At 37.9% G+C, this 23,467-nt stretch overlaps 1 protein-coding gene across 1 annotated transcript in view; it reads left to right on the forward strand.

Moving 5' to 3' along the window:
- Positions 1-23,467, forward strand: part of LOC104157045 (adenylate cyclase type 2) — a gene marked incomplete at its 3' end in the record, with an annotated part of 54,655 nt that overhangs the window by 17,639 nt on the left and 13,549 nt on the right. The window contains exons 3-5 of the mRNA XM_009702053.1: positions 18,247-18,395; positions 19,621-19,732; positions 20,793-20,920. Of these exons, the coding sequence (XP_009700355.1) occupies positions 18,247-18,395; positions 19,621-19,732; positions 20,793-20,920 (389 nt within the window). The remainder of the gene's footprint in view (positions 1-18,246; positions 18,396-19,620; positions 19,733-20,792; positions 20,921-23,467) is intronic.

Below are 23,467 nucleotides of genomic sequence, written 5' to 3' on the forward strand. Positions count from 1 at the left end.
CCTAAATTTTTTCATTCAGTTAAAATTGTTATCCAGCCTGTAAAAGACGTAAGTACGTTGTTGCATAGCATAGCATACATTAGCATTTTAAAGATATGACTAGCTGAAGGTGAATTGGTTGACAGGTGTGAACGATATGAATAAAGACGCACCTAAGAGAAAAGGAAGTGGCAGCGCCATAGTGTGATACGTCTCGAATGCAAACATGGATGCAGTAGGTGAATGTCAGGAAACTGATGACAGCTAAGTAGAACAGCACATGTTTGGGATGCCTTAAAATGCAGGCGGTTGTAAGATCTGCAAAATTTATGACATACTGTCAGGGACATACTTAAAAAAAAGAATCAAATCATGCTTGTTGTAATCATGATGCTTGTTGAAATTTTGCTAAAAATAAAAAGTGTGTGTTACAAATATATGTAGGAAAATAGCCATCCATTTTGAGGAATAGAGTGACTTTTCTAGATTATAATAAAAATATAGAAGCCATGTGATAAGCATCTGTTAGTCATAGTGATCGTTTACAGTGATTTCCCGAAAAAGCATGCTATTGTTTTCCATACTAGTAGGAGTAAACTAAGTGATCAGAGTCTCGATGACATGATAAAAAAATCTGATGTTATGGAAATGGGTAAGGACTTCAACCCTTTTGGGATCTTACATAAGCAATGAAGCAGGACAACTAGACAATCAAACTGTGGCCTGTGGAGAGCCATGAGAGATGGGGTGAACTTGTAAGAGATGGAGGGAGCTGAAGGAGTGGCTGCAATGTGTGCTGCTACTGAAAGTAGATTGAAAGTTTTCAAAAGAGATTCAATATCCTTTTAACCCCCAAAATTACATTAAAAAGTGGTCCTGTTCACTGACATCACTGTTAAAATCAAGAAGGCCCTAACAGCATACACCAAACAATTTTTATCCTCTACAGGTATCACCAGTGCCCTGAACATGACTCTGATCCTGACAGAGAATTAAAGGGGATCTCTCAAACCTTGTTTCAGAAAGCTTCAAGTTGATCATGAATTGATCTAGTTCAGTGGTACTTGTCAGATTTAAAAACATGTTAACATATGCAGTCCTCACTGAACATTATTATAAGACATTCAGAAAACTCTCTTTAAATCATAATAAACAGCTGTGGTGCAGGAACAAAGTGGAAAAAGATGTAATGTGCACATACAGCGGACTTCAAAACTGCCTTACTCGGGCTGTGGTTTCAGATCTGGAAAGGCTGTGGCTGGTATAGCCTGGGTACCTTTGCCATGTGTAGGAAGGGCCAGCCATTTAGTTGATGAAAGTACTTTGCCAGAGTTCTCCCCACTAGCTACTGGTACTCATTTCTGCGTCCTCTTCCTATCAGCTTATGTAGCCTCTTTGTCCTCATATCCCCTCTTCAAAGGGCATTCTTCCACCTCCTCTTCTGGGAGCTGAATTCATTAAGAGATTTACCATGGAATAGTAATTTTCAGCCAAGTTTGGTTTCTTTAATACTTACAAAAAATCAGAGAGAACCATTGCCAAAACTCTTCTATCTCTTCTTAAGGATAAGTATAGACTCTACGTACATTGTCATCTTTTAAGTGACTCGCTGCCTTCCTCCCTTTCCAGACGTAGTATCTGAAACTTTATTTTATAAATTAAACTTTAGCCTAAAAATATCACAATAACTAGTCATTTGCCTGCAATGAAACACATTTTCACCAAGAAGAAGAAACAGTGGATAGTGTAACTGAAAAATCTAGCATTAGTCGACAAGTCAACTTTTATTTCAGAAATGCACAAAGTCACTTGCAATTTTGCAGTGCAGTGGCTTATCTTAAACGATGCTGGAATTTCAACTTGTTAATATGGGTAGGAAATAAGACACATTTTTAAGAAGAAAGAAAGAAAATAAAATTACTGGTATGATATGATGCAAGATTTTAATTCCATGGAAATGTGTGCTTGACTTGGTCAGGTGCTTAGCCTAGCCTTATTGAATGAATCAGTTTCTTAGTCTGAAAAGCCCACATATTAAAAAAAAAAAATAAATTGCCCTCTAAAGAGGTTTTTATTTTGTGAGGTAGATTTGGCATTGGGAATGTTCTGGCTTCAACTGCAGGGTGAGTGCAGTGACAGCTACTTCTGAGTCACTACCTGTATTAACACAGATGCAGGGTGGTTTATCCCTCAGTGAAAGATGTGCTGTTGAGCAAATTAGCAAGTGGCACTGCAAGGGCTGCTGTAACCCCACCATACCCATCGCTTTGTGGTAATTATAACTGGTGTGGTGTTGCCATTCTGTCCCCTGTGCCACAAGTTCCCATCTCTCTTCTATCTGATACCTCTGTGCAGGAAAATATGCTCGTAAATTTCCTTCATTCAGAAAAGGAAGATTTTAGCCTTTCAACTGTAGAGCTGTGGTGTTGGGTTAATTGCTTTTTTCAAAGGGACTAGATATGATGGAGGGTAACTTATATTTTAATGTTACATAGTGTTCATTGTTGAATACACTGTATTACTGAAATGAAAGGATTTACATATATATAGAGAAAAGAGTATTGTAATGAATTACAGCAGAATAAGAAGATGACATGGTAGGGTTTCGTTAATTTGTGTTTTGATTTAATTTCATGATGCTAGTGTCAGCTTTAAGAAGTTTGAAAAATACAAATTTAAGGCATTCTGTCATATCTATGCCCTTTGAACTTGTAAATTGGTATACAGTACTTAATTTTATAAATTACAAATAGAACAAAGTTAGACACTTGCTCAGAAAGGTATTTGTAGTCATACCTTAAACACACTTAAGTTACCCACTCTTGTAAGTCATGTTGCGTGAATTCAAGTGCCTGTTGATACAAAATGTAAGTGCATATAAAAGAAATAGTAAAAGTTTTAGAGGACTAGGCTGTGTTGTGTAGCTTGCCTGCTTTGTCTTCTTGGAAGGATATTGAAATGTTTAAAATCAATCATAAGAAAGCTACTTTCCCTCCGCCATTGAAAGCAAAGTATTAATTTAGTTGATTCTAGACCAGCTAGTTGTTCTCAATCACAAAGGAAAAAAAAAAGGAAAAAAGATAGGAATAGAAGGGCATTCAATTTAATCCATTCTTAATGTTTAATACTTGGTTACCATGAATGCAAATTGGTAATAGAGTAATTTTAAATAACTGCAAAAGCATCTGAAATTTTGCTTGGATGAAAAGGGATACTGAAAAATTCAAAAAATTTAAAAAAAAAGATTTGTCTTTTTGACAAATTAAATTAGCAGTGAAAAGAGAAATATTACAACAAGTTTAACAATGATTAGAAAGCACAAAGTATTTTTTTAACTGTACAGAATGAATTGATGAACTGATTTGTCTTTTTCAGAGTAAGTTCATATTCAGGAACTATACCTTGTGATTCAACATAGTAAATCTAGTAAATATTTTTTTTAATGTTTCTTCATTCATTGTGGAAGAAAGGAGTTTCCTGCATTTATGGAAGACTCATTACAGCATTGATCTCAAGGTGAAGTGTGAGGAGGAGAGGTCAAGGAATAGCTAGACTAAATAAAATAAGTGGTAATAAATCTTCATATCTGTGTATTCAGCAGAGAGATCTAAAGAAACTCAGGAATGAAACAGCTGAAATGCTGCTTCTGCCTCTTATGTGGAGTTGCTCACCAAGAGTTGTGCTGATACTGCAGGAACGAGGAAGCAACGGTGATGCCAATTTTGGCAGAGCTCCAGGGGAGACCAGAGGACTACTGACTTAGAAACCCGATGTCTATTTTGGGCATATTAGTGGAAGTAGAATATAAGATCACTGCCCATTTGGATGAGAGTGAGGTACAGAGGTTAAGTCAGGACAGCTTTTGTAGAGAAAAAACTAAGAATTCTCTAAAGGTTTCAGTGGTCCTGTAGCGGAGAATGATCCACTTGATATGGGCTGCTTGGATTTCTGGAAGGCAAGATCCCTCACAAAGGGGTCTTGAAGAAAATAAGCAGCCATGGGACAAGACAAATGTCTTTACATCACATATTTTTAATTTGATTAGTTCTCCCCATGGAGAAATTTTTTTTAAATGTATTGTTTTAAAAAAATCCCTCTTATGTCCCTTTCATTTTCTTTTATGCTCAGATTATTTTTAAAGTAGCTTTCTGCATTGCTCCAAAAAGTAAAGAGTTAAATGAAAATTGCTTATCAGCCCTAAAATATGAACAAGTCCCAGAAACAATAATTTGTTGTTGGAGCATGTTCCACGAGTCTGCAGAGTGTTATTTATAGAAGTGCTTCAGTGTTGCATAGTACACCATAGCGTGGAGATCTCTCAGCTTTTACAGTGAGCTTTATGCTACCAAAAGTAAAATAAATAAAAGTAAAAAAAGGTAAATAAATTTGATTTGTTATGTAAGATATTTTTAGATCTCTATTCATATATAAAATAAAGCCCGAGTATGGAAGTATACAGATGGTATTTTATGTACATTTCTAGAAGATTAAAAGAATACTGAAAGAGTAATTTTACTGGGATTTGTAAGGTGCAGGTTTGCTTTTTTTTTTCCTCGCTTTACTATAGTCAGATATATTCGTTTATGAAATAACATGGATATTGAGGGTAGGGCCAATTGTTAATGTAAAAATAACAGCAGATGTTTTCCTTGCTTCTTCATAAAAATGTAACTGGCTAGTGTTTGAAAATAACAACTACTACTTGCTGCTACATCTTGCAGTGTAGCTTGGACTCCAACTTTTCTTGTAGCCCCATGCTTTCTTGTTGACCATTTTTAAAAAAGCAAAACCGTCAGATTTAGTTAATTGACGGTATTTTAAATCTGACCAGCTGGCACAGCCATTTTTCCTTTCTTTCTCCTATATCACACTGAAGAAACATGATTTATTGCTGGTCTTCCAGTTCCTCCTGGGCCATATTTTGTTCCTTTCTGTTTACTCCCTTCTTCTGCACTGGAAGCAGAAACATGAAAACACTGTATTGTGTATGCTGTTGTATTTCTGTACCACTTGAATGGAAAAAGTACATCTGGGGAATCATCCTCTTGATGTGCTGCTGTTAGATACTAGAAACAAGCATCTGAAGAATGCAAATGTGAACCTATAGATAAGGAGTTAGCTGAAAACAGCAGAGGAAGTTGTTATCAAAATGTCACCTTACCCTTGGTGTCAAGAGAAAAACAAACTTTTAAGAAGTTGTGCTGGGAGACGTAAGGGGACTGGTCTGGGTGATTATTACTGTCCTGAATCCAATGAATTTTAGCCTGCTGAAGAGCTGTAGGTTTAACAAAGAAAGATGGACTGGTTTCGCTGGAACAGCTGTTGGTATTTCAGCATACAGTCTCAGATCAAAGTGCCAGACTTCTTTGGAGACTACACAAGGAGAAGGATATGGGAGAATAGCAGAGGAACTGATATCACACCAGACAGATAAGGTGCAGACCTTTATCTGTCAAACATTGAATAAGAATTGTCTTGTGTATGTGCAGTGTCATTCTTTGAACAGCAGTTATGAACTAAGGGATGAGCTTTTGCAACGAAGGTTTCTCTTGACTCGCCCAAATATGAAACAACCTTTTGCCTCCAGATAATTTCTAGAATTTGCTCATTGTATGGGCTGCAATCTGTACAGGAGTAGACATAGCTGCAGAGGCTTAACCTTGCTGCATCACTGAGAGAGTTTATTCAAACTTTAAACCACACTCGGTATGATGGAGCATGACTCATATAAGTCCTTGGGTGGAACAGCTGGCAGTCTCAAAAAAATTGGGTTTTATTTACAGCATAGTTAACTTCCTTAGAATAAGTTAACTCTTCAACCAAGGAAAACTCAGAACTGCTGATGAAACAGAGGAAATACCAAGACTTGAAAATAAATCTCTCATTGAGTCCTTGCAGGGCAGAGTTTCCTCCAGCGTTCTTCTCGAAACCCTTCTAGTTCAACACCTTCCAGTGGTTTCCAGCATTGAAACAACCTCAGCAAGTCCGTCTGGGACTCTAGGTAATCTTCCTGTCACGTTCACACTCAGTTGGCAGTCTATTCTGGAGCAGTCAGTTGCATTGCAGCAGAGTAACAGCCCGCTTCTTTGTGCTCTCCCTGCTTGCTCCATCCTGTCTTCTGAAAGGTTCCTTCAGTGGCTGCACCTCTCAGTCACTCTTGTTTAGATGGATCCACTTGACTCAGAGTGCAGCATTTGGAGAATAACATTTGGGTTTCCTTTCTTCCCTTCTAGTCACACCCCTTGGAAAAAAGCAATTATTTTTTAATACTGAGATTGTAAACTGCAAACAAGCAAGTTCTGCAATGACCCAAACTGAATATATAGGGCACTTTTCTGTAGGAAGGCTCTGATTCATCAGAGCATGACAGTATATTTAGCACATGTTCCATAGATTCTTGGCAGGATTTAGCACTTGCATGTTGCTAAGCTGTGCTGGATGTGGCAATGTAAGTGCTGCTGCATACAGCTATGAGGCTATCGTGAGGAGGACGACCATTTTAAGGTGTGCCTTGGAGGCTTTACTAAATCAGGATTGAAAAGGAAGTTGGCTGCCTTTGGCCTATTAGTCACAATAGTGTGGTAGTACAAATCAAAAAGTATATTTTATCACATTTCTCTACTACAAATGGCTGAAAACATAGAGAAGTCTTATTTTTTTGCCATTTTCTTCAAAATTATATGGTGTAAATCGTGGGACAGCAATGCTAGTAATGAAAAAGAAGTATATATTCTATAACCTTTGCTAATATCATGTAAAAGAGTTTTTAAGCAGTAAAAAAATTTCACTAACAGTACTGGAACAGGAGCAAAGTATGAAAATAAGCATCCTGTTACACTGAAGATGTAAATTTTAAGTTCTACCTCCCTTTCCAGGAATTATGGTTCCTGTATGCTAAATAGTCAGCATTGTGTGACTGTATTGCTGAGGTTTCAGTGATAAATAATAAATTATGATCTTGTGAATTACATGGTGAAATTTTATCAGTTCTTATGTATACTCAGAAAAGGCTGTGTTTTCAAAATTACCTTCTAGTTTCCTTTAATTTTATATCTTTGAACAGCAACACAGTCCTCATTGTCAACATGTTTTTCTGATGGATAGATGTGTTAATCCATGTTTAAAATGTGGAGTTTCAAAATTCATTAAATTAAATAAAGGCATGGAGTATATTGATGATGTATGCTGGAAATTATGAAAAAGGATTTTAGGTAAAGAAGTCACAAACCATTTCCAAATTTCTCAAAGACTTGGAAGTTACTTAAGTGCGCTAATCATAGAATAGATTTAATTCATCCATGCCATATTTGCCATTAAAAATAACACTGCCAAAATCTATCAGCTGCAGCTTTGGTATTTGTTTTTACAGTATATTTAATTCATATTCACATGTGCAAATGTGCTGGCATCAGTGTGTAAACTAGGATTCCAAACCAATAGAAATAAAAAGTGGAATTTGTAAGAATTAGACCCATTTAAAACCCCTCAACATATGAGGCTTTTAGGTAGACATGAGTTTGGACCTAATCTCACAAGAGGACAAACTGGGACTCAGTTTTCCCTGTGTTGAAGGACATTGGCCAAACGTCTCCACTGGATTGTATATCCCATGAGAGAGAAAGAGGGAGCGTAGCAGCCCTTGTGCAGGAGCCTGGGGATTAGGGAATTCACCCAGAGCGCTGTGGACACAGGAAATCTAGTACACGCGTCAGTGATTTTAAATCATTTCCTTTGGAGAGGATTAGATTCACTTGAAAAGGCTGCTAGGGCTCTACCTCCAAAATAACCTCATACTCACTGATAAGTATTTTTTCTTGGAGACAGGAAGAGAGATGAGGTCTCTTTTGGCAGAGGACTGTTTTAAACATGGGTTGCTCACGAAGCGCATTGTCTAACCCCTGGATCTCCTGTTAAAACACAAACACTTGTGGAGCTGACACCCTTTTTCTGCACACGTGGTAGCTATGACTCTGTACTGAACCTGTGTTAGCGGCTGCAGGTTGCAGGGGGCTGCAGTGGTGAGCTGTGAGTGGGACGTTGTGAATCGCCACCTGCCAGTCAAAGCAGCCTCCAGCCTACCATGGAGCACGTGAAAACAACCATGGAAAAAACCTCTTTGTGTACAAAAACTTACCCATTGAACACCAAAACATTATCTAGTCAGAGGCCCACAGTGCCCTTGCCCAAACACGGTTCAGAAAGAAACAGGCAGCTGCTGGAGGCTGGAGACAAGCTGTTGTGTGTAGAGAGGTCTCTCCGCATCAAAAGAGGGTACCTACACCCCTGAGGGGCTGTGACCCATGGACAACCCTGCAACCCATCAATGTCCCTGGCTGGAGCAGGGACACTGAGGAAAAGGACAGCAGAAGCCATTAAGCATAGAGCAGCAGAAGTAGTTAAGCACACAGTGACAGAAAGAAACCATCATAGATACCACCTCAACTTCGTACGCTGCCTGTCACCTTGTCACAGGAATTTTGATGGACTGAGTATAATCCACAGCAAAAGTAAGGAAAATTGGGACCAAGAACTGTGGAAGACTGATGGTTATGTAAGTGTTTGTCTCAATGTTTGTATTTTTTTCTTTTTTTCAAAACTACAGTCAGCAATGAGAGGTCTAGTTCTGTTTGCAATAAATTAATTCAATTAAAATTCTTTGTCTCTAGACTGTTTTGCCCACAACAGAGTCCCAGGCAAATAAAGGTGCCTTCTTGCAGCCCGGAGCTAAGCACCTGGTAGCTCTGAGTAAGGAATTGTAAGCAACACCATTTTCTGGGCATTTCCTACTTATGTGGCCTCCCCTTTCAGCTCTAATTTTTTTCAGTTGCACTTAGGATTCTGATTTTCTCTGTGCATCGCACACACAGTCTTGGTGCCTGTCGTCTTGGCATCAGCTTTCCCTTGGTGACAAGGCACTTGAAAATCTAGTATTTACCATCCCTATGGATTAAGCCTGAGTTTCTGTCTGCATCCTTATATGCCTAAATGCCTCTGGAACCTACTGTAGAAAACACTTTGGAAATTGTACACACAGTAACTGGAAAATGTTGTTTAGGAGTTTTAGAAAATAAACCCAAGATAATTCTGAAAGCTTTAACCCTTGCTATGATTTATGCCAAATTTTGCTTTGTGGTTAGGCCTAGTAATAAGGGCTCATGAATAGTTTAGCATCTATCTGCTGTACAGTAAGTTATTGATTTTTTTCCTGATCAGATTCCTCAAAATAAAGATAATTGGTTTTCAAAACTCTGGTTTTCTTGTTTATTTTCCAGTGGGAGCAAAGTTTTTCATTTAAAACTTTCTATATTTAGTAGCTAGTTAATATTATCATTAAAGAGCAATTGGGAGATTTCGACAAGACACATGTTCTATGAATAAGCAAAAGAGAAACTTTCATTCCTGAGATAGAGATAAAATGCAAATCATGCCTGTTCCCTTTTATTTAGACTATTGTAAGGAAACTAAAGGTTTGCTTTATGAATGCGGTAGCAGTGTATGCCCTACAGACATCTGCCTGTTCTTTTGATTTCTACCTAGGGTGAGTCACCTTCCTCTGTCTTCAGGAAGTGAGCTGTTGAATGAATAGTGATGCTTACTGCTGCTTAGAAAAAAGATGTTAAAATATACAGCTTGCGCCATTAAAATTTATCATCACTGTTTCACAAGAAGTGGGTCAGATCTTGACTGTAGGTTCAATTTTCATTAATTTATGAATGAGATAAATTTCTTAAATTAGCTTCTGCTTGAATAAACTTCTCCCTCCATTTAAATAGGCTGTTGTATGGGCCAAACCAATGGTTATCTATATCTACTCTTTACTAATCTAATGCAGAGATTGAGAGTTTTGATTCATTTTTATTGCTGTCTGGCCCTGCTTCTGACAACTCTGTCTGACCCACTTTGAAGTGCTTATGAGCTCCTGACGGGCGTAGTTGGGTGACTGATCCTTGATTTTGATCCTTCTGTGTGATGACTAACATTTGATCACACAAATGTGTGGTATCTGTGTGGTATCTGTATGATATCTGATAAAATATTGGAAAATTACCAGTGAAATACAGAAAGAAATCCATTCTTCCATGCTTAGTTGGTATTCTGTAAGCAGATGGTTAAAACGTCAGCAGGCGAAGTCTGAGGTAAAAACAACCAGTTTCATGCTAACTAGAAGAGCATGGAGGAGCTATGCTATCAATATGCTTCAGACATGATCCTCTAGCTTAAGTGCAATGCTGTGCCTTAGAAATATTTTTGGTTTTGCTTTGGATTTGATACTTTCAACCACAAGGTTTGACTCTAAACTGGGCAGCTGAATGGGAAACGTCTGTCTTTGGGGAAAGGACTGCATAGATACCTTTCAAGCAGTACTCTCGTATATCTTCCCTGACATGTCCCATGGATGATTTGGAAGTTTTGGGCCCTTCACTACAAGAAAGACATTGAGGTGTTGGAGCATGTCCAGAGAAGGGCAAGAAGCTGCTGAAGGATCTGGAGCACAAGTCTTAGGAGGAACAGCTGAGGGAGCTGGGGTTGTTTAGTCTGGAGAATAACCATGTTAATCTCATCAAACAGATTCTTTGCAAAATGCTGCTTCTGTCTATTCAGCAGTGATCTTGAGATATACAGAACTTAAAGCACGAGTTAACAGGATCAGACAGAAAACAATTTGTGTGAAGACAGAAAAAATTGTGTCAATTAATTAAGCGGCTCTGGCTGTGTATGTCGTTATATTCTGGTTTTACTCTATTGTTTTGCTGTTTGATGACTCATCTCTTGAACAACCACAAGATAGGCACATATTCTGAAGGTGTAGTGAACCTCATTTGCAAAATTAGTCATAGACAGCCTGCATATGCAAACTGTAATCTATGCATAAACATTAAGCATCCCCTAAGTTCCTTGAAGGAATTTGTCTTTGCCAAATATGTGGTGAGGCTGTGCATTTAAATGACCCATACACTGAAACTCTTGCAGCAAAGCGGTGCTTTGAGGTAGCTTTAGTGTTATTTGGAGATGAAGGTGACTGGATAGATGTTAACTGTACATTTGCAGAGTTACTCAGCAGCAGATGAACTGGACACACGGAGAGTGCAGAATGACACATATTTAGCCCACAAACCAATACGTATATTTCTATCAAAAGCCTGGGTTGGTTGTACCATTCTTGCTAAGTGAGCAAGTCATGCCACAGATGTTTTGCCATTACAGAATGGTTTGAAGACACCTTGCCCCCTCCTGGAAGCTTGGCTGGAGCTAGAGGCCAGCAGCTCTCCCCTGGGCAGAGGCTCCTGGGCAGCACTGTGGGGGCAGATCCCCCTCTGGCCCCTCTGCTGGGTGCTACTTCTCAGCTGCGGCTCTGCCGCTCGGCCTGGCCTCAGCTAGAGCTCCCATGAAACCGCTGCCATGCCTGTGCCTGGCCACAGGCCCCTTGATCCAGCTCCAGTCACAGCCTCCAACCTGTGACTGACTTCCCAGGCCTCCCTGGGCCTCACCCTGGCCCTGGTCCTGTCCCTACACCTGAGTGGACATCTCATCACCATAATCTGGGCTGGTGACCTGGGCCCTCGGCGGGCACCCTGGGCCTACCCCATTCACCTGGCCGTGGGGCTGGGCCCTTCTGGCAGCCCCCGCTCGGGGCTCCCTTTCTCGCTGGCGCAGCTCCTGGACCCCTACATCTTGTCTTCTGCAAAACATATCTGTAAGGGAGTTTGCATCTCATGGCTGGTGAAGTAGCGAGGAATGAAGAAGATGCTGCTCTCATTCCACTTGTGTGTATTGTTTTTCTGGTTTTGATATTGGCTCCTGGCATTGCCAGTCTTGAAATTTCACCTACAGGATAATGAAGAAGAAAAGTCTTATGGTACTGTGCTTGGGGATTTGAAAAAACTTGTTTCACACAGGAAAAAGAGAAAAGCATAAATGAATGTTGCTAGCAATGGGGAGCCCTTTACGAGGCTGTTAATGAACAGACGAGAGTTCATAATTCTGTCATCAGAAAAGATGTCAGCTGTGGCGTAAAGCGTGTACTAGCCATGAGTGAAAGCAAAAGCAGCAATTAGATATGTAAAAAATTGGTTCAATATGACAAAAGTTGTGATATGTAGACTTCTAGATATCAGGAAGAATCCTTGCCTGAATTTGTCAAGGGCGATGACAGTGTTTTGGAAGTATTCCAGGAAAAAAAGCCATCCTAACAAAGGAAAGGGTTGCCACGAGATAGGAAGAGTATAAGCAATCACTATGAAATAAAAGATGCTGCTATGATGGTTTTGTATTTGGAAAGAAATAGAGTGATATACTCAACAACTTTGTAGGAAATCGGGTCATGTGAAGATGCTTTTCATTTTTTAATGGGTAACAGGTTTGGGTTAAGTAACTTTCCAAAAGCAGGAGATTTCTGTAAGATGTTTGATGCAATGATGCTGGGCATCCTGATTAAAAGTACTGACACTGCTCCCCTTCAAAAGAGCAAAGTCTCTGGATTTTGAGTGGGGTAACTGGAAATTGTCAGTGGAGATACTCAGTGAATTGGGGTGTGTGTCATGTTCTGCAGGAACCAGTTCTCATCCTTTATGCTATTATGTCTTTTTTATTAATGATCTAGGAGATACGTGAGGACAATCATTTTTGCAGAAAAGCCAAATATTGGTCTGATAGTAAACACCATAATATGGAATACTTTATAAACTATATTCATCAAGACAATTTTAATAACTATCTGGAAAGTCATAATTCTAAAAGCGAAGAGTATAGATTATAGCTAGTAAATTGGAAGGCTGTAACTTTGAAAAATATTTTTGAGACATAGCAGACAGGGAACTCCAGAGATGTTACAGCAGGAAGTTGAGCAGTGTAAGTTGCGGACATATTGAGGGGAATAAGGAAAGAAGGTATGTGTGTATATGTCTTTGTTTACTGGAACACAATTTTAGGATTTGTGTCAAATGAACTTTCAAAAAATGTTTGAAGGTTGTTGAGGGTTTAGAGAAGAGAGTGCAGAAAATACTTAAGAGCAGGAGATTTATGGAGCTAAGTCTGTTTACCTGGTCAAAAAGAAAATTAAGTTATGTGTTCAGTGTTTAACTTTACAGGGAAAAGAGTGTGGACATTAAATCTTGAGCTGAGAAAGATATAACAGAACCAAGACTTCAAAGAAAGAAATACAGAACACATTTTTAACAGTTTTTAACAATTCAGCTGATTAACCACTAGAACAAACAGCTGAGGAGTTGATGAATTCTCCATCTCTTGATGTCTCTGTAATCAAGATTGAATACCTTTCTTGGTGTGTATGAGTGAAATGCAATTTATTGGTCTCAGTACAGATAATAAGGTTGATGGAGGTTACTAACATAGGCTAAATTTAAAAGGATAATAACACCTAATTTTTAAAACCTATCTCCCCTCCCAGTTAGGAGTCCAAGTTATCTTTAAGAAAAAACAATTTACAGCTGTTTATTCTCGTAGGTGTATTTAAGATAACGTGCATGAGATCTGAGTAAACGGTACTGTAATTTGCCAAACAAGTACCTTGTTGATCACCATCTCTATCAGCCACATGGCTGATTCATCATGATGTGATCAGTAATTACAAGATTCCTTTCTTGTAAGTTATTTCTTGAGCTATTTCAAGGGCAGCAGAATATTTTATTTTATCCATGTTTATTTGTAAACTTGTTGTGAAGCTGGATGCATGTATAGGCTAATTGCTTCTAGAGCTCTTACTGCTGACTTACTGACCTGGTTTGTCAAACTTGCTGAATAGATGATTAGACATGTGCCACAGGAATCTGAAAACAAAACCAAACCCACAGAAAAGTAGAATTCAATATTCAGTGCCCTAAATGACATTGTAAGCGACAAAAATATCCAATATTGATCTACATATATGTAGTTTTTCTGCAGACTTCTTCAACATGAGAAGCTCAACAACGAAGGAGGACATTTCTTCCAGTAAGACCAAAATTTGGACCTGCAGTTCCCTCCATAGACAACGGGAGGGTCGGGGGGAAGCAGGGAGAAAGGGAGAGACTTGACCCCTACAGGAATTCAGTATTAGATTCTGTGACTTGCCTTGAAGAACAGTTTCTCCCCATTGAGAGTAAGGTGCTAAACTAATTTTGATGTGGTGAGCCCTATCAGAATACCTTTGTTTCTCCATGATGACATTCTATTGTCTATTTTATTCAAGAAATCAGACTAGGTGGAAGAATACTTAGCCTTTAAATCTATAAATTCTTAGAATTATTTATGCTTCAATAAAGAGTTCTTAGTCATGTAATCTTGTACAAGTGAGTGAATCAGAATTGGTAGTTTACATAACAAAACAGGAATGAGCAAATAAATAACGCATTATTGCCTCAGGCCAAGAAGAGTTTGATTTGTGAAATATGCACGTAAGAAAATGTACTCTACCAAGCATTTGAGCATATTTTACTTGCTTACTGCACAACAGCAGCATGACTTCCATTGTGCAAGATACTGCAAATGCAATTGCCACCTTGCAAAAACCAGCCCAGATCTTTAACCGAGATATGCTAACTTACCTTAGCTAAATAAACACCTAGAGTTTATCAAGCTTTAGGGGAGTGATGAGTTAACTGGGAATGACTACTAAAGACATCTGTATAATTCAGGGAAAATTCTGACAAGGAAATTAACTTGAATGTGAGAGTTTGAGAGAACAGGAGCTCAAGTAACAGTTTGACAGATACCACTGAAAATCCTCAGTTAGAGAATCCAGGGAGGATGACTACTTGCTAGCCATTTACTGGGATCTGGATGGACTTATTCAGAGAAGAAAGGAGTACTTAACTCTACACTATTGAAAGACACTATAATATTGTATTCAGTATGGATTGTGTGCTCTGTCTTTTAGCCCTAGGGCTTAAAGATGTTAGCTACAAGTGATTTGAGTCGTGAGCGGAAGCATAGCCCCAGAGAACATGGATGGTCAGGAAATAGTCCTGTGTGCATAAATCGCGTGTACTTGCTGTAAGGTCATGTTGGTAATATTTCAGGGAAAGACATTTGTGAGGGGATTTTCATTATTGCTATAGCACAGCAGTTTCTCTTTCACCAGAAGCGAGTACTGTTATTTTTAGTCTGAAGAAATTTAAATGCTGCATCTTGACCTGCATTCAGAATTACTTTGCCTTTGTCTCTTACAGACTGTAGCTCTGAAAGTGGCTTCTCTGTCTACTACAAATAGATAAGTGTTTCGTCTCAAAGTCAGTGTCTTCTATGTCAGTTCACCTAGGTTTTGATGTGTAGATTTTCTGTCTTTTTGAGAGAATAGTACAGATTGTGTCATCAAATAAGCCATCATAAGCAGCAGTCTTGATTTGCTGTGTTCCTCAGACTGTTCCAGTCTGCAGAAATGTCAGTGCACAACATCAGGCACTACAATCTGATTAGCAATTGGTTTTGATCCTTCCACTATGCTCTTTTTAGCCACCAGAGACAACAAAACATGAAGTAAGAGGTGTTCTTAAATACTTTGCATTTTTTAGGATCTTTTAGCAGAAAGAGAGTAATAATGTATTTGTAACCATTTTGTGTTTGGCTAGCTGACCAGCCCAGCCACAGTCTTCATAAATAGATGAGATTCAGCTTCTTTCACAATTGTCTTTTAGTGAAAGGAAGCAAAATTAACAATCTGCGTGAAATGTAATATGTGACTTGATAACACATTATCACACAAGTGGTAACTTCAGGATTGAAATGTGAGCACTCTCAGCCTGTGTGATGGAGAGGGTGGCTGAAATATTTAGGTGTAGCTGGACATAGCAGGATATTTTTCAGTGTGCTTGGCCAATTGCAACTCTCTAAAGCCACCTTTGGTTGTAACCTTCTCTTTTGTACAATGGAAATGGAGGAAGGAAAACATTCTTTGGAGGGCAGTTCAGGCGTGGTGAACAGCTTCAGCGGGACGTTTAAGCAGAAGGGAATAGCGGTCTGGCCTGGAGAGAAAAAGGAGGGGAAATACCCCATCTGTCCTGCTGTCCCCTACAAAATGAGGACATTCTGTTTCCCCTTTCCTCTTACGATTCTTTAGCTTGTAGTTGACTTTACGCTACTTCCTATGAAAACTTTTTCTATCGCTTTCTCTATTGTATTCTTGAAAACTTTTCTTGCTTTTCTCTTTGTCCTTTTGCCAGCCTCTCTGGGTTTCAAAGACATAGGCAGTAACCTGGACATTGAATGAATGCCTCACTGCGTGGAATCGTAACGGAGTCATAGGAAGACAGTGAACTGGCTTACATTTCTTAGTCATGGTGCAACAGGAGCACAGTGATGTAAAATTGGAGCTAGGAGCACTCACCTCTTTGTTAACTGTTTAATGATAATTATTAACAAGTGATGACCCATCCCGTACATCACAAAACAGCATCATTCTGTTAGATAAAGAGCAACTTGCAAGAGTAAGCTTTCATTATGGAAAAAAATCCATTAGTTTTGCAGGTATTCTTTATAAATTAGCGAAATACCTGCACTGAGGACCAGTGGAGTACATTAGAAATGAAAGTACATCAGCCTCTTGCTTGTGCACTTGCTGAAATGCCTAAACATATTAGTCTTGCATTTAAGAAATAAAGCCACATTAACATTGTGGTGAAAAGACAATTGTATATATTCTTCTCAGTTACGGTGTATCAAATCTGGGATCCTAGAAGTAGGAAAGCAGTACATATTTTATTATATTCTTGCCTCCTTTAATCAGACTAGAGACAGGTATGTTTTACCGTGAACATTTACTTCATGACTCGTCTTACTGTTTATGTGATATACCTTAGTATGCAAAGTAAAGAACAGTCCATACATATGTGAATTAAAATTATTTTTAGACGTCACCAAAGTGAAAAAAAAAAAAGAGTATGAAAATTATTAGTTCGGTATTACTTAGCAACAAAGCAAGATTCTGAAATTCTGAACAAACCTCAGAAACAGAGGTTTTTTACAAAATGTGTGCAGGATCAGTTTCGTAGAGCCTCATGTAAGTTAATGCTCTGCTTACAGGTACACAAATGCTATGAGAAATGGGAAGTCTTCATTATAGGTGACAGAAATAGATAGCTGAGGTAGCTGCAAGTACTAGAGAGTCTATAACCCAGTTATTGCCATGTTCTACCTGAGGTCATTAGACCTGAACGGAAGTAATTATCCCAGGCAGATCATTGGATTAATGATTACACTTCTTCTGGTACCTTCATGAATAGAACTGCAAACTCTGCAAAAATACACATTGTGAATCAAAGAGAACGCATCACTGTGAGTGACACCTGCAGACCATGCACGTATTGAGGTCATCATCTTTTCTGGCATAGCTGTTTCTCTCTCTGACTCTGTCATGGGCTTTTACAGCTGCCTTCCCCCTCCTCGCTGGTTCAGGGTTCTGGTTTTTGTGCTTAGCCAGAATTAGCATCTCCACTCTGCTTATGAGAAAATGGGAAATTCCTGTTCAGTTTTGAGATGGAGTACTATTAAAGCAGGAAGGGTTTTTTTTTTCAGAGTTCTAGCTATTCCTTTGTTGATCCGGCTCTCCAGAGAAGTAGGAACTCTATAAAAAGCTGTCACAGGTAAAATGGGCAAAATTAAAATGTACTGAGGTAAGAAACCTTCACAAGGAGAAGATCATAATACCAACAAAATATAAGGAAAAATATGTAAGTTTTTTTAAAAAAATATTACATTTCCTTTTAGGTTAATATTTTCAAAAAACTTCGGTTTGTCAAATGCCATATTAAAATAAGGGTTTGCAAAAGTCCAACATTTTCAATATGTTCTGTTTCCTGAGTTTATCTTTTCATTTTCAGTCTAACTACTGCTAAAACTATGAATAAACATTTAAAATACATGAAAAAAATATTTTGCCTACTCTTGCCTGAATTGGACTGCATTTCCCTGAAGTCCTCTGAAGAGTCCTTGCAACTCTTGTTTTATTTGCTAATCTGTATTCCCTGCATCCTAGTCAGATATTGAATAGATTACTGTACATAACTTCTTCAAATGTTAAGTTCAGTTTAAGCTTTTTCTAATACACACAAAACCTTGAAGAAGTTAGATATTACTTGGAAATGTATGTATATCTTTGTCAAGTTCTTCAAGGAAATGATTAATTTTGGAGGCCATGCCAGGCAAATACCCTGAGCACAAGCCTCATTGAAATGTTCTAGGGTATTGATGATAGTGTATACCTTGCACACTATTGTTTCCATACTAATTTCATTCTCCTTAAAGAAATTGTGGACATCTAATTTTAAATTTCAGGAGCGTCTTCTACTTTCTTTACTGCCTGCTCATATTGCCATGGAAATGAAAGCAGAGATCATTCAGAGGTTACAAGGTCCGAAGGCAGGCCAGCTGGAAAACACCAACAACTTCCACAATTTGTATGTTAAAAGGCACACCAATGTAAGGTATTGTACTGTAATAAAATGTATCAACAGCATTCAGAAAAATTTTGAAATGTTAAGGGAGTAATTAAGAAAATAATTGTTTAATATGTTTTTCAACAACTCAATGTTTAGTATCCTTTAATTTGATGAAATGCTAACAATTCCATGTTCCAGAAGAGCAACAAAGGCGATAATACAAAGGGGTTGTTTAGAAAAAGCCATGCGTTAACAGGCTTTCTTCATAACGTCTTAATTGTTCAGGGTGAAGATACCAAATCCTGCTTTCATGTATACTTGTCAAAATTGTAATTCATGTCAGTATATTACTCTGAACTTGTAATTTTCTTAACTGGAGCAATTTCTCAGGATTTATATAATGTAAATAGGGACAGCTGTATCACATATGTATTTTACAAAGTACCTGAGATAAAAGATTCTGCTGACAAATCTAATTAATTATAATTATAAATTTCTAGAAATTAGAAAAATAATTCACCATTTATTTCAAATATTCTTTCATCTTTACAAGTTGTTTTACCTGTTTTTTTGTTTGGGCAAGTTAATTTGAATGAAATTCCTAGAAACTACTTTTTTTAAGCAAGTATTGCAGGACTTCTGAGGGAGTTCATTTTCACTTGTGAGAACAAATACTTTTTCGTTAGCCTGATTCTGTGAATTGGTCAAGTTTTCTTGGTGAATAGAAACATAGTATGTGGCTTAAATATCTTAGCAATCAAGCTTGAATTTAACAGTCTGAGTAACAAGTGAACAAAGACTTACATACTGCATGTCACTGACAGGTAAATCTAGACAGAAAATGTCTACAATGATAAAAAGTTACTAAACAATTTCTGATAATAAACATGTTTATTGAAATAATTACCATTATTATATTGCCAATTTGTGAGTAGGAGAAAGATTTCTGGTTTTTAAATATACTATAACAAATACAGGTGGAAAATGCCTATAAATACCTATAAATATAGCTATAAAGGTAATAACTGTGAAGGTAATACCTATAAAGGTGAATATAGGTATATAGTGCCTATAAACATAACACCTATAAAGGTAAATGTAGGTTTACCTATAAATATATTTATTGCTTTACATTTGGCAGTGACTCTTTTGGGTACAGGCATACCTCTGTGAAGTCCAGAATGCCTGTTTTCAGGTTTTGCTGTTGATTGATAAATCTGAGTTCTGCAGAAGGAAACTCCAACCAAATTTCTGTTCATTTCTGTTGTAGCATCTTGTATGCTGATATCGTGGGATTCACTCGCCTGGCCAGTGACTGCTCGCCAGGGGAATTGGTGCACATGCTAAATGAGCTGTTTGGCAAGTTTGATCAGATCGCAAAGGTGGGTTTCTACTGGGCTGCTACTGTTGGTTTAAATAAGTAAGTCATCTTTAAAATATTTTTTCTTCTTGGGGACTCTTCTACCTTCAGGCAGCATTTCTGAGGCTTTGGCAAGAAGATTAGACTTGAAATGTGTGAAGAAAAAATCTGGCTCTGGTCTGAGTGCAACAGTGTATTTCTGCCAGTGTGACAATCTGTGAAACCCAAGGTAGCTCTCTCTAATAGGACCAATAGAGACAGCTTATGGAGCCTGATAAAGCTTAATGGCAGATGAACAGCTCTTTAAATAGATTTTTTACAATAACAAGGATTAAGAAATGCAAGATAGAAAACTGATACAGTCAATTTTCTGACCTCTGAAAAAGCATTTAGGAGACTGGAGAACAGGAGAGACAATAGTGATCAAAGCAATTTTAATTACTGACCACAGCATCTTGATTACTCAAGAAAAGATTCAAATACAGTCAGAAGATTTTCTTCTGTTTGTTCAGGTGTCATTTTTATAAAAATTACATCAAACTTCATGCTGTGTGTGAAGGTGAAATCAGAAACACTAAAACAGATAAAAATTTTCTGTGTTTTTTACTGGTTCAAAAACAATTGTCCAATATTGGTTAAAAAAAATAAAAATCTTTACATTGCCTTAGAGTACAAAAGATAGAAATAAGATTATGATTGCTAGTTTCAGGAAGTGTTGCATAGTACATCTTGAAAGATGTAAATGTGGAAGGTTAGGTCTTTTGATTTCATATTTCAAAAAAAAGACTTTATTTAGATTGAGTACATGATACTTTGGCTCAGTTCTTTAATCCAAGATGTGAACAACACTGCAGATACATGTTTTGCAGTGAACTTAGTTCCTGGTTTTGCCCATTAAGGACTGTAACAGATGGAGGAATCATCTGTACAAAACCCTCTGACAGCACTTCTTTTTTAGCAAGCCAAATTTTTCTCTACTGAAACAAGTATAAGTAGAATGATTTTGCTAATACCATTTAAGTCAGTCTTCATTTATGTAGTTCAAGTTGAAAGTGACCATCTCACCTTGCTTTTTCCTGCAGGAAAATGAATGTATGAGAATTAAAATCCTAGGTGACTGCTATTACTGTGTTTCTGGACTACCTATATCTCTTCAAAATCATGCCAAGAATTGTGTGAAAATGGGACTGGACATGTGTGAAGCCATTAAGTAAGTGCTGAAGTTTTTGTTAAATATTTAGCAATAAAAATATGTATCTGTGCTACTGGTTGAAACACTCAGACCTGCAGTAGTTGATGTGTGTCACTACAAGGTCCAGCATGGTAATCTTGATCTTGACCTCAGCAAAGAAATGTTTTAAGATGTTAGGTTGTGCCAGGCCATATCTTCACTACACCATAAAGATGATCAAGGGCCTGGGGTATTGCTCATGTGAGGAAAGGCTGAGAGAGCTGGAACTGTTCAACCTGGAGAAGAGAAAGCTGAGGGGGGAAAATCTCATCAATGCATTTAAGTACCTGAAGGGAGAGTGCAAAGAAGATTGAGCCAGGCTTTTTGGTGGTGCCCAGTGGCAGGGCAAGAGACAATGGACACGAACTGGAACACAGGAGTTTCCCTCTGAATATCAGGAAACACTTTTTTCACTGTGAGGGTGACTGAGCACTGGCACAGGTTGCCCAGGGAGGTTGTGGAGTTTCTAGTCTTGGAGATACTCAAAATCCAACTGGTATGGCCCGAAGCAGCCTGCTCTAGCTGGCCCTTTTTTGAGCAGGAGTTGGACTAGACAATATCCAGAAGGCCCTTCTAACCTCAACTATTCTGTGAGTTTAAACTTAGTTTCAATTTTTTTGTAATTAATTTTTTAGATGAGGACTTTCTAAAAAGTTTTGTTGGTTAACACATTAAGGCACTATTGAGAATTCTGTGCCTATCATCAGTATTTTGGATTTGTGGGTTACTGTATTTGTGGGTTACTGTAATTGTGGGTTAATGCTTGTAAGGCATCTGAGGATGCAGCTATGGGCATACTTGAGGGATCCTGTAGCTTATTACTGAAGAGTAGGCTGGGAATGGATTATAGGCAACTGTAGCAGTTCTAAAGATGACAGGACTTCAAAGAACTCTTGTAAAAGGGCAGCTTTACTCCCCCTCATTTCTTCACCTGATTCCTATCTGAACTCTCAGTGCAGAGTAGAAATAACTCTTTTGTAAGCTACCTGCCCTGGATGAGTTCTGCCACAAAAGCTGGACACATTTCAGTATGAGGGTACAAACCTAGTTTGCATGTCTGCGCATCATGCTGAAGGGTCTTAAACCTATGTATCCAGAAACTTAAGCTCAGTATTATAGTTTATTTGTTAAGCAAGGGAAAAACCTTCCGTGTCTTTTTTTTTTTTTTTTAACCGAAGTCAGATAATTCATTGTCTGTAATTCACACCTAAAGTTCTTTTTAGGCTTTAGGAGTTAAAATACTGTAAATGTTTACTTATAGCAGTTATCATTAATGGCACAAATATATTTTCTGTAGAAAAGCTAAGTTTCCTTTGAGTAAAATTGCTGTATATCTAGGTGAGCTACACTTTGCAAAAATACATATCATGAGGAGGTCTGGATATTTGGTAGTCACCTGTGTGATTCGTTTTTTTAAACAATTGGAATTTGGTTTTAAAAATTGGTATGGTCTTCTATAAGTTTCAGTTCCAATTTTAGTGATTTTGCCCAAATCACATTTACCACTGTCCGGGTAGCAAAGTAAGAAATTACCTCATCCTTGTGAAGTATATGTACGGTGTGCACATCATAATGAAACGGATAGTTATGTTGAACAGTGTGGTCTCAATGATTAACTAAACAGGCATACAAAAGTGACTCCTGGGATCCTCAAATACTACCCTCGTATGTGTGTAACTGTAGTCACAAGAAGGTTTTTACTTTCAGTTGCCTGATCTTGTGATTTGATCCAGGGTAATTGCTGTATGAGTAGACTGATTAATGCAGTTTGGTTCCTTTCCTTTTAGGGTGTTCATGGGAAAGGTGTAGTATTTGTGAAAACTAGGATTTTGATCTCCTTGCTTTAGGGATCTTTTGTAAAACTAACCTCAGTACACGAATCAGGTTGATGCATTTTCTAAAATGTTTTTTCTTCATCCAGATGTGGTTGTACCTTACATTGTGTCCCAAAAAATCTATTTTTTAAATGGTACTTGGAGTACTTCTGCTTGCCAAGCATTAAAATTGACAGGTTTGGTTGTTTCCTCAGTTGCTTTCACTGGATGTTTTCTTTTTTTCCTTTAGTTATACTAGAACATTATTATAATTAAACTAATTGTTTCTCTAGCATATTAGGAACTAAAGTTAACATCCCTTCAGTAGAGCAGTAGGTAAAAGAGTGTCTGCCCCTAAGTTCTGACTCCCCTCCTTGGTTGGCTTAAAAATGTTGGGTTTTTTTCCCCAGTCTTTCAGTGGAAATGAGAGGTTTCTGGTTTCAGTTTCAAAAGATGTGTGCTGTGTGATAAATATGAGTTAAAAGCATTTGCATAGAGCTTCTGGTCAACCTGTTGCTTTTTTGCTTAAGAAAAAACAGTATAGAAAGTTATAGGCTTGTGGAAAAACAATGCCAAGCTCAAGCTATAAATTGCCCTCATGAAGGACTGAAAGTATCATTTTATACATCACAGTGCAATGCTTTATTTGAGCTCAGAGAGCAATCTGTTAGTTCCTCACACTTCAGAACTTTGCAGTTTTCTTTGAAATAAC

The sequence above is a fragment of the Cariama cristata genome, unplaced genomic scaffold, assembly GCF_000690535.1.
Source record: "Cariama cristata isolate BGI_N322 unplaced genomic scaffold, ASM69053v1 scaffold14366, whole genome shotgun sequence".
NCBI lineage: Eukaryota > Metazoa > Chordata > Aves > Cariamiformes > Cariamidae > Cariama > Cariama cristata.